Here is a 16,828-nt window from a genome sequence, read left to right as displayed (position 1 = left end):
GGTCTAGCTCAGTGATAAAGGGGGATATGACTTTCTGAAAGCTCAATGGTGGTGGTGGTGAGAAGGTGGTGGTGGTGGTGGTGGTGGTGGTGGTGGGGGGGGGGGTTAAATCCCCTAAACCCTCCCCCTAGATCCGCTACTGATTTGTATGAGAAAGGGTTGATCTCCCAGCACGGCGTTCAAACATCGCCACCATTTCTGCTCAAGGCGTCATGCCAGCTTCAATGTTGGGGCTGATAGCAAGGGGCTCACAGCTAGAATAACTCATCAGAACTCATTCTTTAAAAGAACTGCTAGAATATGAAACTGTCAATGCGAACAACCGAAAACATCAAATATCTGTAAATACACCTCTTGCTGTTCATTATTATTGATAACATATATCATTATTATCGATAACGTGTATTGTACATCCGTTAACTGATCACCATCGGCAGTTACAGGGGCCACGCCTTCAGAATTCTGCGGCTAGTGAACAAAAGATCATTACCTAAAACCTTCGCGAGTCGCGTGTTCACCTCGGGGGGCAAACCCTAGACGACTGTTACGACCCTTGCGACTGTTACGACAATATGGAAACCAGGCTTTTAAGCTGGGAGTGGTGCGCCAAGATAATAACATAGAAAAGCATTATTTGCTATTTTCACACCAAATTTAACTGAATTGGTTATGGCTACGGCTATTTCTAAAGATTGTCACTATATGTCGGTAGGGGGTACGACTATTACTTAGGAGCGCTTTTGTGGACGCAAAAATGTACGGCATGGTAGCATTCAGTGACAACACCCATATGCTCTGTGTACTTAGATAAGTACCTTGTCCTCAGCGAGTGACTTTTGGAAATAATATATGTTGTCTTTGGCTTTAACGGGGACTAGTGGGTCTAAAAATGGCAAGTTCTTTTTCTAAGTGCATCCTGTCACAAGCTAAATATAATTGAACTTTTACGACGATGATGTGACGAAGGCAACGAAAGGCAGATCGGAAATGCCAAATGTGAAATGCATTCTGTCTTATACGTTTCAGTCGTTGTCTCTAAACTGCGACAGGTAATAAAGTTTCACGATCTTGCAAGGGAGGGTGCGCGCTTTAAACCAGGGCATGGTTCCTAGGAAATAGGTAAGCGCTAACCCAGGAATAAAATAACAATCAGTGCATTTGATTGTCTGAGAACCATATTTAACCCTGGTTTAGTGTAACCTGCTTTCTATACCCGACCCAGATCATCAATTGTTCTCTTTGTAGCTATATAGGGTCCAAGGCCTATGCATTTCTTAGTATAACACACTCTTATTTCATCGTAACCAGTTTAGAATTGGGCGCCATAAGTATGAAAACATTGAAAAATAAATAAACAATTTTGGTCACTTCCTCTTTGTCGTCGCCGTGTCTTCGTGTCTTAATACTGTCGTGTGTCGTACTTGAGTTATCTTGCCTTGGGCCTTGTGCTATTAATTCGAACTTAGAAAAACGAATAGCCCTGTTTCAGAATTGAAGTTTTCTCGTGTGAGTATTTAAAAGGCACTTTCTTCCGCACACACGGAATTTATCACATAACGACATAACTTTCATATCTGATGGCGTCTCCTAACAAACATTGAACCACTCAGTGATGTTTGTTTCCGTTCTTTGTCGATGCAACTACGACACAAAGCGCGTTCCTAATAGCATTAGAGAAAGAGGGTGGTATTCCCTAATTACTCTCATTGTCACCTCACAAAGCGTAAGTGCAGACGGTGCAACGAGCTTTGAATTAGGTCAACAACTAGGCTGTTAACGATTTGCATAAATACAATAGTGTAATCAGCTTGGATAAGCTGCTAAAATCTTTGAAAACCCACAACACAGATCGAGACACGAGAAACAAGATGGCGACGATCTTCGTACGAAGGCGACCTGACTCTGTCATGGAGTGGTGCTGTGAGGATGTCAATGATTGGTTGAGTCAGCTGGGACTCGAAAAATACTGTAAAAGGTTTCAAAGTGAGTACTTCTTGTATCTGTATTTGCGCAAATAAAATGATCAAGCTTATATAGATAATCCTACAAAGATCTAAAGTCTCATATTGAAACTGCGTTACATTAACCGCAAACACACTTTGTTCAAACCAGCTCTTCTTATTCATTTGAAAATTCAATGCCGAAAACTTTTTTTTCTATTTTGAAATGCTTTAAAATTCAAAGTGGCAAGAACTTAATGAAATCATGGTTTAATTTGAAATTATTTTTACAAAATCTTTGCCCTTTTCAATGTCTGCATTTATCTTCTTATTCGGGTATTTATTTAATTTTCTCTAAACTGTATGGAATACGCATTTTTGCTCTAAAAAGAAGTTAAATATATTATTCAAAGTATTACATCATGGACTAAATGGGTTTTCTGTTCTCTTCTCAGATCTGTATGTGACGGGACCAGTTTTGCTGGAGATGGATGAACAGCTTCTAGGTAAGACGAATATAATATGGAAAGTTTACTCCCTTAAAGAGTCCTAATCAGCCATACCTTTGTTTTTGTTTTTTAATCGGGTTTATGAAGTGTGAACCAAGTCCTCCATCCACCCCCCCCCCCTTCTCCTTGCAAGATTCATTCCTCGCACTGGCTTCCTCGCCTGAAGCCGTTTTCAAGAGAGGAGATTGGGAACGCCTTACGGGCATCCTTCTTTAGATACAGCCCTCGCTCATACCATCACAGGACCACAGAGCTTTTTTACACACAAAATAATCAGTTTTTATGACTATATGTCCGTTTTAACGAGGTGTCTGTTATATTTGACCGATATAACGAGGCCCTTAAGGCGAGAGATGACTGCTGTTTCTAATTCTTTGGTTATATTTTACCTCCAGATGACTTGAAAATAACTAGTGCCAAAGACCGAGTGCTTCTTTTGGCCGAGTGTAGCTTTCTTTGTCGCAAGGAACTGGCACTAGTAACGGCAGGTGATGACGTCACTCCCTTACATCCTGACATCCCGACGATTCAGGTCACCTTCGCAGACGACGCAAATGATGAGGTTGATGGGATGTTTACAGAGCGGTGTTTCGAGAGCGTGTCTTTGCCAGTCGATAATTCAGACGAATATGACTACGAAGACGCCCAAGGTAATTTCTGGCGATTTCTTGATAGAAAATGTCGAGCTTCAAAAGGTTGTTGAATTACCATTTTTTTATTTAAACATCAGATTGAAGACGTCACTCAAGCACTATCTAGCCAATCACATTCTCTTGCATGTCCCACCGTGTACATTTTTTGTGACATAAAGCAAAAGCAGTACTTGAGGCATTTGACTTGAGGTTGGAAATGAATTTTTGATCAGGAATAATGCAGTCATTACCTGAGACCTCCCATTTAGACCGAGCAAAGAGAACCTTGCTGAATCTAGCAGACTATTGGGGGCACTATTGGGGGGCACAATACACAAATATGAAGAAAATTTTGTGGGGCACGGCAACGCCCCTACTGGTCATTTCCTTATAATTTCATAAAAATATATTGAGGGAGGGGGGGAACGTGCCCCCAGTGCCGACCCCCTGCTACGGTCCTAAATTCAATGGTCTACTTATTACACTATTGCATCAATTATTTATTTGTCCGTTGCAGATGGCGATGAGAGCGAGCCTGAGAGAGCAGACGAAGTAGCAAGCAGAGCGACCCTAATGGTGACCATGTTATCAGAAGAAAACGCAAAACTCAGAAAACAACTTGACGATACAAAGCGGGAGTTGGCACAACAGCTGAACCAAATACAAGCGTTAAAACAATCACAAAATACCCACAAAGAGCCCAGCCAATCAGAGAGCACGACACAACAGCTAGACCAATCAGAGAAATTCGGTAATCAAGTCGAAGAAATTCATAATTTGACAAAGCAACTCAAACAAGCAAAACTCGAGTTAGATCAGGCAAACAAGGTGAAGCTTTTAAAAAAGGGGTTTCCTCTCTTTACTTATTAGTTTTTACACTGAACCCAGGCGATTGACATTCTCTTCCTTCTCCCTACTTAGATTAAAGACGACTATGAGAAACTGAATTCAAAGACAAAAAGTCTCGAAGACAAAATTATATATCTAGACGAAACAAAAAGGCAACTTACCAAAGAGAAAGACGAATTGAAATCCAGAGTAGATCATCTTGAAGACAGCATTAGTGATTTAGAGACAGAAAAAGCGAAATTATTCACAGAGAACGAGGAGCTGAGACTAGCAAATCTCGAAATCCAAGATGTGTACCGGGAGAGGGGAAAACTAGAGGCAGAGATCAAGACTGCGATGGAGGCAGAGATCAGACAGCTCAGCAAGGAGAACAAGACGCTACGAGGTGAATTGAGATATCAGGACCGATGACGATGGTGATAATGGTAGACGATGATATGCAGGGGCGTAGCCAGGGGGGTAGCCCAGGCAGCCAAAAATACAGTAAATGTATGAGACATTATCTAAAATACAGTTTTGGGCCCCCCTCCTATTTAAAATCCTGGCTACGCCGCTGATATGACTATGGTGTTAGTGATGACGATTATGATAGTTGATGATTTGTGTGGTAATGATAGTAGTGTTGGTGATGGTGATGGTGATGATGGTGGTGATGATTATGGTGGTGACGACGATTATGGTGGTGATGATGATAATAGTGTTAGTGATGGTGATGATGATGATGATGATGATGATGGTGATGATGATGATAACAGTGTTGGTGATGGTGATAATGGTGGTGGTGATGATGACAATAGTGTTAGTTATGGTGATTATGGTGATTATGATGATGGTTATGATGATGGTGATGATGATGGTGATGGTTATTATGATGGTGATGGTTATGATGATGGTGATGATGATGGTGATGGTTATTATGATGTTGGTGATGGTAATTATGGTGATGGATCATAACGATGATGATGCTGATGACAGTAATGCAGTTTTTTGGTATGATATTGTCGTTATTGTTGATGCTATTCTTGATTAAACTGTTGTTGTTTCTGGTGTCAGAGGCGTTCTTAACATATAAATGCCCATACATTCAAATTGTTAGGTCGTGTTAGCTTATATCTGCTTGATTTTTTGCATAGATTTTATTTGTGTAATGTAAAACAAAATAAGCTTTAGTATTTTTTCGTAGATAATCCTTTCTTTAGAGTCTTGCAAATTGTAAGACTCTTGTCTCGTCTGAAATTGCCCAATTTGGGCGAAATTTGCTACTTTTTTCATAATCTAAGGCAACTTTGCTCAATCATATCTCAAGAATGGATCATCTACCAAAAACTAATAAAGCTTATTTTGTTTTATATTATGCAAGGAACCTCTAGGCAAAAAATAAACAAAATGTAAGCTAACACAATCTTACAATATTAAGTTTGCCATTTTTTTGCTTCTGTCGTGTTGACGCGGTTATGATGTGTGTTCCAATCTGATAGCGCAGTCTTTGGTTATCTGTCATTACAGGAAAACTTTCAAAGAATACTGAAAATGGGCAAAACGGCATGGTAAGAAATTCTTGGCTATGCGAGAACAGTGAAAAGTGTTTTTAGGCTTTTCCTTATATATATATCCTCCTTCTTTCTAGAGAGACCATCCATACGTGAATACTTTAGCTAAACGCGATTCGCAGTCAAGGTAAGAGCCATAGTTTTTGAAAAGAGCACGTCATGCATTTAGCTATGCATTGCATAATTCCAGGTTTTAGTATGGGACTATCACATTGTGTGCGTCTCCGAGTTTTAGCAATGTATTTCAATAAGGGTTCGACCTTATCTTCATCATTTCATTAGTATGTCGTTTTCTGTTAGCGGTAGTACAAGCTCAGAGCTATCAGACACGTCGAGTAGAACACCAAGCACTGAAAGTACGTCGAACAGCAACAATCTCACTCTTATAGACGAGATCTACAGAGCGAACAAGCGGTGCGCAGAACTGGAAAATACGTGAGTTAAAACACCTCTGAGCTGATAATCTCAATGCGTGCAAAGCAAGCTGGGCAGACCGTTACGCGTTGCGCACTTGTGTAGCCAATAGGTAACTGAGGTAGGCAGTTATATGCTACCCCTTCTTAATATCTGACATAAGAAACTGCTGATGTATGGACTTATGTAAGACGCTTACATAACCACCATGCCTTTTTTGTTACCTACCAGAATCCGTCTTATGCAAGCGGAATTATTCATGTCTGAGAGAAACGTAAATGACCGGCTTCTGACCGAAGGGGGAGGGACTGAAGACGGTCCTTGTGCCCCCGAGTGGCCGTCCTATTGTTTCTTCCGTGAAGGAGACGCAAGAGACAAAGATCTGAGTCAAGGTTAGTGATACCTTGACGCCGATACCGAGTACTTTTCTCTTACAAATCAGTTGTTTATATCGATGCTGGAGATCGTTCGCCCTACCAAGGATCTAATACATTAGGTATCCTCTCCATGTATAAACATAGTTGTTTTGGATTCACCATTTGCATAAATGAAACTGGAAAAAGGATTTAAGTATAATTGAATGAATTCAGGGGCGGATGCTGAAGTTCCAGAAAGGGGAGGCCGAAGCAAGGGTTTCAAGAAAGAAGGGCCCGGATTTATTATTTTTCCGTAGATTTCCTTGTATTTCTTGTTATTTTTAAGCCAATTGTCTGAAAAAACGGGGCGCTGGGCCCACCTCTAGATCTAGGGGTAGGCCGGATTTAGGGGTGGCCCGAGCGCCCCCCCCCCTATTTTCAGATATTTGCCTAATAACAAAAATATAAGAAAATACAAGAAAGAACATCGAATCCGCCCCCCTTTCTTAAAACCCTTGCTTCGGCCCTCCCTTTTGGAGCTCCTGTATGCGCCCCTGATTTTTTTCGTTTTAGAGACACTACAATAACAAATTCTTTCTTGTTTAGATTATCTCGAGATCGTTCCTTCTAATGGCTTACCCACAGACAGTGATGAGGATATATGGTCAGGAAATAAACCGCGGCGGCGGAAAAATACCGTAAGTGGACCCAGCTGCGCCCATCCCCCCGAGGGGGGCGGAGTACCCTATCTCTGCACACTGCTACGAGGACCCGCGGTATAGAATGCAACTTGGACCTGGTCCAAGTTGCATTCTCGCTAGTACACGTCAAGTGCAGAGCCTCGAAAATATCGAAAAAGCAGAGCCGTAGCTTAACTTTGATATTATCGAAGTTGAAAATAATATTCTGTATACACAAGGCAATAACGGCGAGCTTCTTGGAAGCAGTTTTCTACGGTAACAACGACAAAAATTGTGATTAAGAATTTAATTTGAAAACGGCGCGCGCTCGTTTGAAATGACGCTATTCTTTAGCGCGCGCGTGAAAATAACAAAACCTAAAAACTTATTTGTCTCAAAATTGCTCCATTTTCTATTTCTTATCTGTCCAGTCACCAGAGAAGATTGAAAATAAAGTTGTCTCTGCACCATTGATGTTTAAGACATTATTTCGAACGTGATCAGATCTCTTTTGCTATTTTTTTATGGAGCTGTGCTCTCGACAAAGTCTAGTGGGAATGACAGCTTGGACCAGGCGCGCGCTACTCATACCGCAAGTCCTTGTTTAAAATACTTTGGATCTGAGTAACGAAATACACCTATCGGAATATCCAGGGACAGAGCCCCTGATGAAACTCCATCCTACAGTAAAAAAAATTCCAACAAGCAGGTTTTAGTTTCGTGCTCCCTGTGGTACCCTAGTAAGAGCCCGAAACTAAAAGCGCCTGCGTTTCGATAAGAAAATACTAACCTATGTTTCATTTCAGACGTTAGAAGAACACGGAAATGTAATGCTGCACTTTTGGGACGTTTAATACGCGAGACGAGTGTCGGTGTCGGATATGATGACTCTTAGAAGAAATAGATTAAGAAAATAAAATATTATTAAAATAAAGCTATGTTTTACAGAGTACCTGTTTATTTGCATTGACTATTTTTCAATCCTGCAACTTCCTGCAGACGTGAGGTCACATTTAACTTCCGGTGCACCCTTTCCCCCCCCCCCCCCCCCCCCCCCCCCACTCAAACAAGCAATCGACACATGTGACGTCATGCTTACGTAAGCGTGCGGGAAAACATACACCACAACCACAACACGCATTTTAGAGCACGCAGTCAAAAGATAAACTCTGTCAGCGAAAACTTATCTGATTTCTGATTGCAATTGGTGTCTTTTTCTACGCTGAAATAATCCATATACATGTCCTTTGGTTTAGACTGATCGCCATTCCTGGTTTCCATGGGAGAATAAGCAAACTGAATTTTACATTCAGAAAATTTGACAAGACCTGCTGAGTAAACACTTTCGATTTGGAAGTTCCGCGCAATATGGAAGGGTTTGTAAGTATTAGCTTGGACAGCAATATCTGCGATATTTGTAGTCAAGAAACAGGTGAAGAAGTTGTGGATGTAGTAGTGAACGATCGTTGGTTGAGAGACGCTAATCTTGAAAACTCGAACGCTTACAAGCGAGCTCACAAAGACTGCTTGGCAAAATGGGAGAGTGTGGTAAAAAGTTCTATTAAACCACGCTGTCCTTCCCCAAAACGAACCTGGAAGGATAAGTTCAGGGACTTGATAAATCACAACGATGGAATGGATTTATTTGATGCATGGATTGCTGTTGGCGACGAAAAGAAAAGCGAGCATATTAATCGATCTGGCCAGAATAATTTGACAACAACAACAAAACATAGAAACCACGAGGTGGCACTTAGCCCAAATTATAACTCCAACCGAAAGAACTCGTTTCTTGTTAAAGAAGCATATCGTCTCGAGAGGATTAAAGGAATAGAGGATTGTGAAGAAAGAGCGAGGAAAATGCGTGTCCGCTCCGTCGATTTAGACGACGAGGAACTGAAGGATTCCACAAAAGAACGAAATCTGAAACATTTCACTGTTGGCGAATGTAAGCATAAATTTTCCCTTCCATGTCAGTGTTTTTTAATCGCAAAGTTTCTAAAAAAACTGATTTCAATATAATATGGCGGCAAAACAAAACAATTATTGCGCACCGCTATCTCTAAACGTCGAAGAAGCATAATTCTATTAGGGAACTTGACAATCAACGGAATATAAGGCACGCGTATCATAGGATCCATTCTCAAATATTCTGATAATCAATTTTCAGTAAATCAGCTTGACAAGGAAAAAGTTCAAGAAATTATTCGCAACTTCAAAGATAAAATACGAGGTAAGTAGGTTTTTAGCTTATTTTATATACTCAACTCAAACTTAGCACACTCCACCCTCCACCCCCCCCCCAAAAAAAAATGTATTTGTGAATGCATGGCCTTTAGTGCCTAAACATCAAATAAAGTTAGAGCTCAAACGAAAAATACTCAAGCATAAATCAGCTGTTTATAACTTGATCTTTTTCATACATTGCCCCCAATTTTGTTGTGTTTTAGAGGTGTCATCCGAACTTATCAATGTGCTGCAAGAAAGAGATTCCTTGAGTCAACAAGCAGATACACTACAAGTTACCGCGGCGCAGCTCGTCAACTTGCAGCAGAGACAGAACATCAAAACACTCAGAGTCGACCATGCAGGATATTTTACTGCTCCTAAAATTGTATAGAGATGATCCATGATGGGGTATATACTGCACTTTGGTATATTTGTCCTTGGCATGCCTAGTCCTGTGCATTTGCCTTTCTCCACTCTTGGATTTTATGGTTAATTTTGTTATTAACCCATTGACTCCTGGCTATTTTTGAGCTGAATTTACAAAAAAAACAGACTAAAAACAGATACCTCCCCCTATTCTGATTTTTATACAGCCCGTCAAAGTCAAACACTGCTGCACCAAGTCAGCGGTATCCTAGCTTTTCCACAGTGCTTTGCGGCCCCTATTTTGAATCCCTTTTTTGTTGTGCTAATGCGAGCACAAGTTGATGGTTGCTTGTATTTTTCATCAAGAATACAGCTATAAGCATATTGGGAGAGTGTCCTTGGACATCATGAAGTCTATTAGGGCATAATTGAGTGCTCTGCTTATAGATATTTGTAAGCAGAGGTGGATTCATGGTGATTTTTTCTTTTTTGGCTTATTGCCTGGATGAGAAAATGATTTTCTAATGAATCACCACAGCTCTCCTAAATGCTTTCTTTTCTAAAGCCAAATTGATTCCAAAATTTTACTCTGCTATTCTGGGCCTGTATGACCTGGAATTGATTTGTTTGGCTTTGGGGTGAAAAGACTTATAAAAAAAACCATCTGAATTCGGGGAGAGGAGTGTTGACTGGCCCTCCCCTCGTGAATTTTTCCCTGGATCTCCCAGAATGCTTTGCAATCCATAATGGCAAAGTGGTTTCACAAGCCTTAAAGGAGTGGACATTGTGCTTTGAGGCCATGGAGATGAACCTGGAGGATCAGAATAAAGGAAGGTATCTATTTGTGTCTTGGGCTGTGTTTGCTGATCCCTCTCCCTTGTGTGGTATTTTGAGCATTTTGTTGAGAGGAGTGTTTTAGCTTTTTTTTCCTTGTTTGATTTGAAGTTTGATAAAGAACCTGAGCTATTATTTGGCTAAAGCGAAGTTGCTATCATCTTGGTTGGATGCATATCTTCAAGACCACTTATCCCTTAGATGGATGCCTGAGTATCTTCGCGGGTACTTCTCAAGGCCCGTACAGGCCGGTTGAGGGGTCAATGTGTTAAAAGCCTTTCTTTCAACTCATGGCTTGGTGGCAGTTAAACTGAATCCCTCTATAAGCACAAAACTTACAGCAAATGGGTGGGACTAGGCTAAAGGTTCCATATGCAATCCACAGTACTGCACTTTGGACCACCAGAGTGTTCAGACCCCCCATTTTTCTTGCCAGGTTATATAGGGTAACAGTTCCTTGTAAAAAAAAACTATATAGGTAAAGAGTAGAATAGGCTTACAGAACACTTGCTAGTCATCTGAGATCAGTGTCAGGACTGATATTTAAGGAAACATACAGGTCATTTATAAAATCTCTTGCCATAAGAAAAGGTAAATCTTGAACAATCTCCAGAAATAATAAAACTAATGTTAGAGAATCATACAGCTATATTTTGGAATAACTTTCTGCCTGACTATATGGTTGATGAACAGTGGGGAATGAGAGTTTCAGCTTTTGAGCTTCCACAACGTTGTTGTAAAAAAGATGTAAAAATTGTATTTATGAAACCATTTTCCCAAAAAATGAGTATATTTCTAAAATCTTGAATCTGTAGTATTTATTTATTTATTTATGCTATTTATGCTGACCACTGGCACTATTTGCATAGGACTGTAGACCACTTCCAGTGCTGTGTGGTGGCCTAGGTTGTACTTTATTGGAAATTTAAGCCTGTGGAGGTTGATCACCTCTTGATGCAATATTTGGTTGAAAAAGGGCGAAGTTGTTACCCTGTCATTATAAACTGAAACATTTTTTCTTTAACATGGTATTTTATTTTATAAAATGCTTTATATATGTAACCCTTTACAATTTTTCTACATTTTCTTACAAAATGCATAGATATATTTGCCATTTATATAAATACTATATAAAGTTGCATCATCTATATAAAATAGCAAGAGTTGTTTTTATACCAACTGTCACATAAAAGGCTTTCCTTGGGAAAAGCCCTATGTACATGATTTACTTGAAAAATGATTTTTTTACCTGAGTCAAATAAAGTAAAAATAAAATAAAGTATGTAGTCGAATGAATGTGTGGCTATCTTTTTATATTTTTTTCCACTAATTGGTTGAAAAACCAATTTACATTTCTAATTTATTTTGCCATCCAAATTCACAGGTAGACTTTCATTGGTAAGTCTGATTGTCACATGATGTACACGTGAATGGGTTCTTGTGTCAAATCAATAAAAGGTTATCATTTTTCACCTACAAAATGTATTCTAGGGACTTCATGATAAATAATTTTTGATCGCATCTATCCAGAAATATAGAATCATCTGATAATCAGGCAAGAAGTGTGTGACAAAATATGTACAGAAAAACTATTTTCCATTAAAAATGTTGCATAAACTGAGCCTCATTTATGAAACATAAGATATAATTTGAGATCCCCTGTACAGACATGCAAATATAGAGTGTAACCCCTAAAAGAAGATATCCTTAAAACTTTTTTATATAATTAAAATCTACATACTTTCTGGCCAGCAGTTATTCTAAGTATGGTTCATCCTTATGTATCTGTAAGTATAATATGACTACTTAGACCTAATAGTTGTAAAACCCTCCTTCTCTTCCTGTTAATATAACATCAATCCAGATACTCATGGCTAGGCCACTCGGTGCAGCTATGAAATAGGACTTCTGTGGAGTCTTAACACAGAAAGTTGTCCTGGGAGATGGCCCTTTATTTGAGCACCAGCTAGCAGCATAAACATCTTCTATTGCTTGGAAATATATAATGCCTTTAGGGTCCTTTTTATGTTCATCGTGAAAGTATAGTAACGCCTTGCGCTGTCTGTCAAACACGAACCAGCGCTTTTTCCAGGTCTTCCTAATTTTGCCGCCCATTTTAGTGAGGTAACCTTTGCACAGTGTTGGGGTTACTTTGACCGAGGGACAGTTTTCCAGGATATGTCCAACAGATACAATGTGCTGTGCCAGATTCATGTCGTCTTTTGGTGGTGACTTTACCTGGCAATGATAGAAGAAACAGATCATCGATTTATGAAATATTTGCTCAATAAACTTTATCGTCATGGTGAATGCTTAATTCAGGCCAGTAATTTAAAGCTGGTTGTTTAGTTTAGGTGCGATGCGCGCTAGTGTTGCCACCAAGACAAAGCTTTAAAAAAGTTAGCCAAGCTAGCATTTGAGGATCACAAATCCCGTCGTTTCGCCAAGTTTAGATGTGCACTAAACCATTTCTTCACCACATTGGTTGGCTTGTAAAGTTTCTCGCCTCCTAACTGGCTACTTCCCAAAACTGTCAAGGTGGCCACGGTAGCGCGTGTTGCGTTGTAATACACCAAGTTATCGTTAGTTGTTTCACCCAAAAATTCAGAATACAACTACGCGATGTACACAAAAGCCGTCCTACCACTCGCGGCTGAGTTAAGGCGAGGAAACATTAGTGCGCATTTTTCTGCTAAGTTTCATTGGGTGGCTACACAGGAAAAAATAACCGAAGCATGCGCGGGTGCGTAATGTTTCTTCAACAATATGTTGAAGGCAGTTAATAGCAATGTCCTGCACACCTGTTGCGGTAATCTGTCGTGGATAGCTCGGTCCGTCATCGCCTTTTTCCGACTTTTCTCCTCAGCAGCAAGTCGGTCCAGTTCATCCTGTTTCTGCTTCTCGTGAAGTGCTCGTTCCATTTCTTGTCGCCTCGTTCGCTCCAACCACAAAGCTTTCTCAAGTTCCTGGACTTTATCCTCGGGGGTGTCACCGTTTTGTTTCTTTTCTCTTTCTTTTTCCAGCAATTTTTCGAGTTCTTTTCTCTTTTGCCTCTCGTGCTCTAACTCTTCCATAACCTTTCCACTCTGTTCTTTGTTTTCGGATGTCTCGTTCACTTTCCAGCTTTCTTTATTTTTGGACGAGTCTTCTGAGGATGACGAGGAAGACGAACTACTTGATCCAGTACTCGACCGATTACCGTTTTGCTGTTTCTTGGTCTTAACCAGTAAATTATCTGCCTCCTTTTTAAGTTCCAACAACCGGCGTTTCTCCTCCTCCAAACGTTTCCTACGTTCCGCAGGTGACAAGTCCTTCGCAACCTGCGCCAAATTCAAGTTTGTCAATGTCAACACTAAATCAGGCCCTTCTGGGCTTTTACTGCGTATCTGTTTATAGTCCTGCTGTAACTTCATCAATCGTGACTTCTCTCTCTGCATGACTTCACGTTCTCTTATCAACTGTTCTCTTAATCTTGCTCTTTCCTCCTCGGCTTGTTTTAGCGCCTCCTGCTGCTGTCGCTGTTGTTCTTCCATCCGCTGATGTTCCTTATCGAGTTTTAATCTCTCCTCTTCTCGCTCCTTCTCGATAATTTCTTGCATCGCTTTGCGTTCTTGTTCAAGCTGCTCCGCGGCCTCTCTTTGTTTCTGCTCAAGCTCTTCCAGTAGAAGTTGTTCTGTCTCGAAAAACTCAAATTCTATTTGTCGCTCGCGTTCGATCTTCTCTTGCTTGGATATCATAGTGTCTTCTAACTCCTACAAATAGTAAGTCATTATCAAAAATTATTTTTTTGCAAATACATTTCTTGATTTTAATAAATGGTCAATAACAAAGTCATCATTATCCCCCTCATGATCATCATCATCATCACAATAATCAATTTTACTATCTTCACCATTATCTTCATCATTATCATCATCATCATCAGCATCATCATCATCACAATTATCAATTTTACTATCTTCATCATTATCTTCATCTTCATCATCATCATCATCATCATCATCATCATCATCATCATCATCATCATCATCAACATCATGATACAACATGATGATAAACAGTATTAATCGTCAAAGATCATTATCATCATCAATATAATCGCCATTACCACCACCCTCATCAACACCAATCAAAGACATTACCATCGCCACCACCATTATCACCATCATTATCATCGTCAACAGCAACAACAACAACGATAACAAAAACAGCAACAACAACGATAGGGAAAACAGCAATCCATCATGAGCGGGTGGCTATAATCCTCTAAAACACCATCGATCTCTCATCCCCTCGTGTCTAAGGTACCTTCATCGCATTTGCATGTTTTCTCTCGAGCTCCAGTAACCTCTCCTTCTCCTTCTCGATCATGTGTTTTTCCTGCTCTTGCTCCTTGGCAACCTTCTCTAAAGCCTCAAATCGTTCCTTCTCTGCCTCGTCTATCCGCGCTCTCTCTTCTTCAATACGTCGTTTCTCCTCTCGCCTTTCCTCCTCAAGCCGAATTCTCTCTAGCTCAATCAACTCTAGAGCTTTCGAGTGTTCACTTTCCATTATCTTAATTCTCTCCTTCTCTTTCTCGATTTTCTCATTCTCTCGTCTTCGCTCTTCTTTCAGCATGGCTATCTGTGCGTTTAACTCGTCCTCAAGTTGCCTGACGACCTCGTTTTGTCGTTCCTTCATTTCTTCAAGTTTCATTCTCTCTTCCTCGAGTAAGACTTTGTCCTCTTGGACTCTCTCGTGTCCGCTGACCTCTTCCACGAGGCAGTCTATCTCTTGTAAGGCCAGTCTTTGTCTCTCTTCCTCAATCTCTAGTTCTGCGGCGACTCGTTCCATGTCTTCCTCTTCAATACTCTCCAGCTGTGCTTTTCTTCTCTCTAGCCTCTCGTACGCTTCTTGTCTTCTTTTTTGTTGAAGAGCTCTTTCCTCCTCTTTTTTCCTGATATCAGCTTCAAACTTGCCTTCGTACACTTCCAGTTTCTTTCTTTCTTCTTCAAACAACCGAAGTTCCTCTTTTTGGCGCTCCAGTTCTTTGATCTGAATGGCGATTTCTTCCTCGAAATGCATAGCAGCGTCTCGCTGAAGCTTTTCAAGCTCAAGGAGCTGGTTACGTTCGTCCTCGAGTTGGACTTTCTCGTTTTCTATTCTCTGCACGGCGTCTTTGTACTCGTGTTCTATAGCATGGAGTCGGTCGTTTTCTTTTTTGAGCCTTTCTCGTTCCTTTTTATCGCGTTTGTATTGCTCTACGGCAAGCTCGACATCTAAAGGAAAGGGCAGTGAGTTAGGATAGATCATATAACACTCGGAAGACATCTAATAGCTCTCAGATAGAGTAGTCATAACAACTGGTAGCAGGCTTATGCTTGCAAATCCCTTGTCATGATATTCCTTATCGCAGCCCTTGAGCGAATATCGGGGAAAAAAGCATGCCATTAAAATCACTGCATAATATCCCTTTCCCATAGAACAGAGTGCATAAGTGTTTAATGCCTTAATACCATCACCCTTGATTACATTTGCAAATACTACCTTATTTTAAAAAAGCTCACACTTGTCATTGGAGCTTGAACGATCAATATTTTGGATGAGAAATTTGAAGAGGTCACCCGAGTGGTCTGTTTTTATCAGTCATTGACACCATGTGTTTTATTATCACAATAATGACTGCTTTTACTATTTACGTGGCTTATAGCACGGAGTGGGAACATAATATTTACACTTGGCAAAAATTGATGAGTAATTTGACGCGTATTTGAGCCTACTAGTGAAAATACAAATACCAATAGTTTTGGGTTCTAAATCATTTAATATAAGTGGTATCAAATCTCATTTTATTTGGCGTATTTCAGGCCTCTAGTAAAAACAAATATCCAAAAATCTTGGTTTTTCAAACATCTGTTATAAGTGGTAACAATTCTTATTTTATTTAAATTAAATATCTAGCTTGTAAAAAGAAAAGCCTTCCAAATATAGGTAAATATAATGGAAAACCTGACAACAGTCATTCAATACTAAGTTAAGCAGGTGTATTCCACGAAGTGTAACATCACTTATAACACGTGGTCCGTTCAAAATTATGCCTCATCACAACACAACTTGAAGTGGCCACATCAGTCGAAAGGGTTAAATAGTTTTTGCATGGAGCTTGGGGCCCACGCATGCAAAAGAGTTATGGTTGAACTAGTTAACAGAGAGCTACATTATCGCATCAGCATTATCATCTTGTTAGCACATTAAGCTTATATTCTTACGTCCCAAACTATCGACTGAAACACCAAGATGCTTTCATTATTTGAAAGATAAATACTATTTTGTCAATTGGTACTGAGCGTCACCTCTGAGAAACAACACTGACGCAAAGGTTGTGCAAGCGCGCGAAATTTTATGTTCTGACGATGTAAACAAAGCAAACAATAAATTCGAAAAAAGTTAAGTCAGAATTCAACTTACTCTCTTACAACTTATGAATGCC

General features: G+C 40.0%; 3 protein-coding genes across 3 annotated transcripts in view; 2 read left to right on the top strand and 1 right to left on the bottom strand.

Annotated features, from left to right (window-relative positions):
* Nucleotides 1-1,100: 1,100 nt before the first annotated feature.
* Nucleotides 1,101-7,880, top strand: LOC5515373 (golgin subfamily B member 1). The gene is made up of 12 exons (XM_001635456.3): nucleotides 1,101-1,119; nucleotides 1,849-1,983; nucleotides 2,396-2,446; nucleotides 2,845-3,099; nucleotides 3,599-3,909; nucleotides 4,003-4,315; nucleotides 5,437-5,477; nucleotides 5,558-5,607; nucleotides 5,781-5,915; nucleotides 6,126-6,286; nucleotides 6,857-6,948; nucleotides 7,737-7,880. The coding sequence occupies exons 2-12, from the start codon at nucleotides 1,869-1,871 to the stop codon at nucleotides 7,782-7,784; spliced, it is 1,572 nt and encodes a 523-aa protein (XP_001635506.2). The 5' UTR covers nucleotides 1,101-1,119; nucleotides 1,849-1,868; the 3' UTR covers nucleotides 7,785-7,880.
* A 157-nt stretch (nucleotides 7,881-8,037) lies between these two features.
* LOC116619867 lies at nucleotides 8,038-10,116 on the top strand. Its single transcript, XM_032385145.2, has 3 exons — nucleotides 8,038-8,878; nucleotides 9,101-9,163; nucleotides 9,381-10,116. The coding sequence occupies exons 1-3, from the start codon at nucleotides 8,299-8,301 to the stop codon at nucleotides 9,548-9,550; spliced, it is 813 nt and encodes a 270-aa protein (XP_032241036.2). The 5' UTR covers nucleotides 8,038-8,298; the 3' UTR covers nucleotides 9,551-10,116.
* A 1,255-nt stretch (nucleotides 10,117-11,371) lies between these two features.
* LOC5515390 (kinesin-like protein KIF16B) overlaps nucleotides 11,372-16,828 on the bottom strand; it is a 30,469-nt gene continuing 25,012 nt past the window's right edge. The window contains exons 16-18 of the mRNA XM_032385142.2: nucleotides 14,668-15,617; nucleotides 13,161-14,111; nucleotides 11,372-12,597 (exon numbers count right to left, since the gene is read on the bottom strand). Of these exons, the coding sequence (XP_032241033.2) occupies nucleotides 12,172-12,597; nucleotides 13,161-14,111; nucleotides 14,668-15,617 (2,327 nt within the window). The 3' untranslated portion in view covers nucleotides 11,372-12,171. The remainder of the gene's footprint in view (nucleotides 12,598-13,160; nucleotides 14,112-14,667; nucleotides 15,618-16,828) is intronic.

The sequence above is a fragment of the Nematostella vectensis genome, chromosome 9 (assembly GCF_932526225.1).
Source record: "Nematostella vectensis chromosome 9, jaNemVect1.1, whole genome shotgun sequence".
Classification (NCBI taxonomy): Eukaryota; Metazoa; Cnidaria; class Anthozoa; order Actiniaria; family Edwardsiidae; genus Nematostella; species Nematostella vectensis.
The sequence above is the reverse complement of the archived record's forward strand: the minus strand, read 5'-3'. Positions and strand labels throughout refer to the sequence as shown.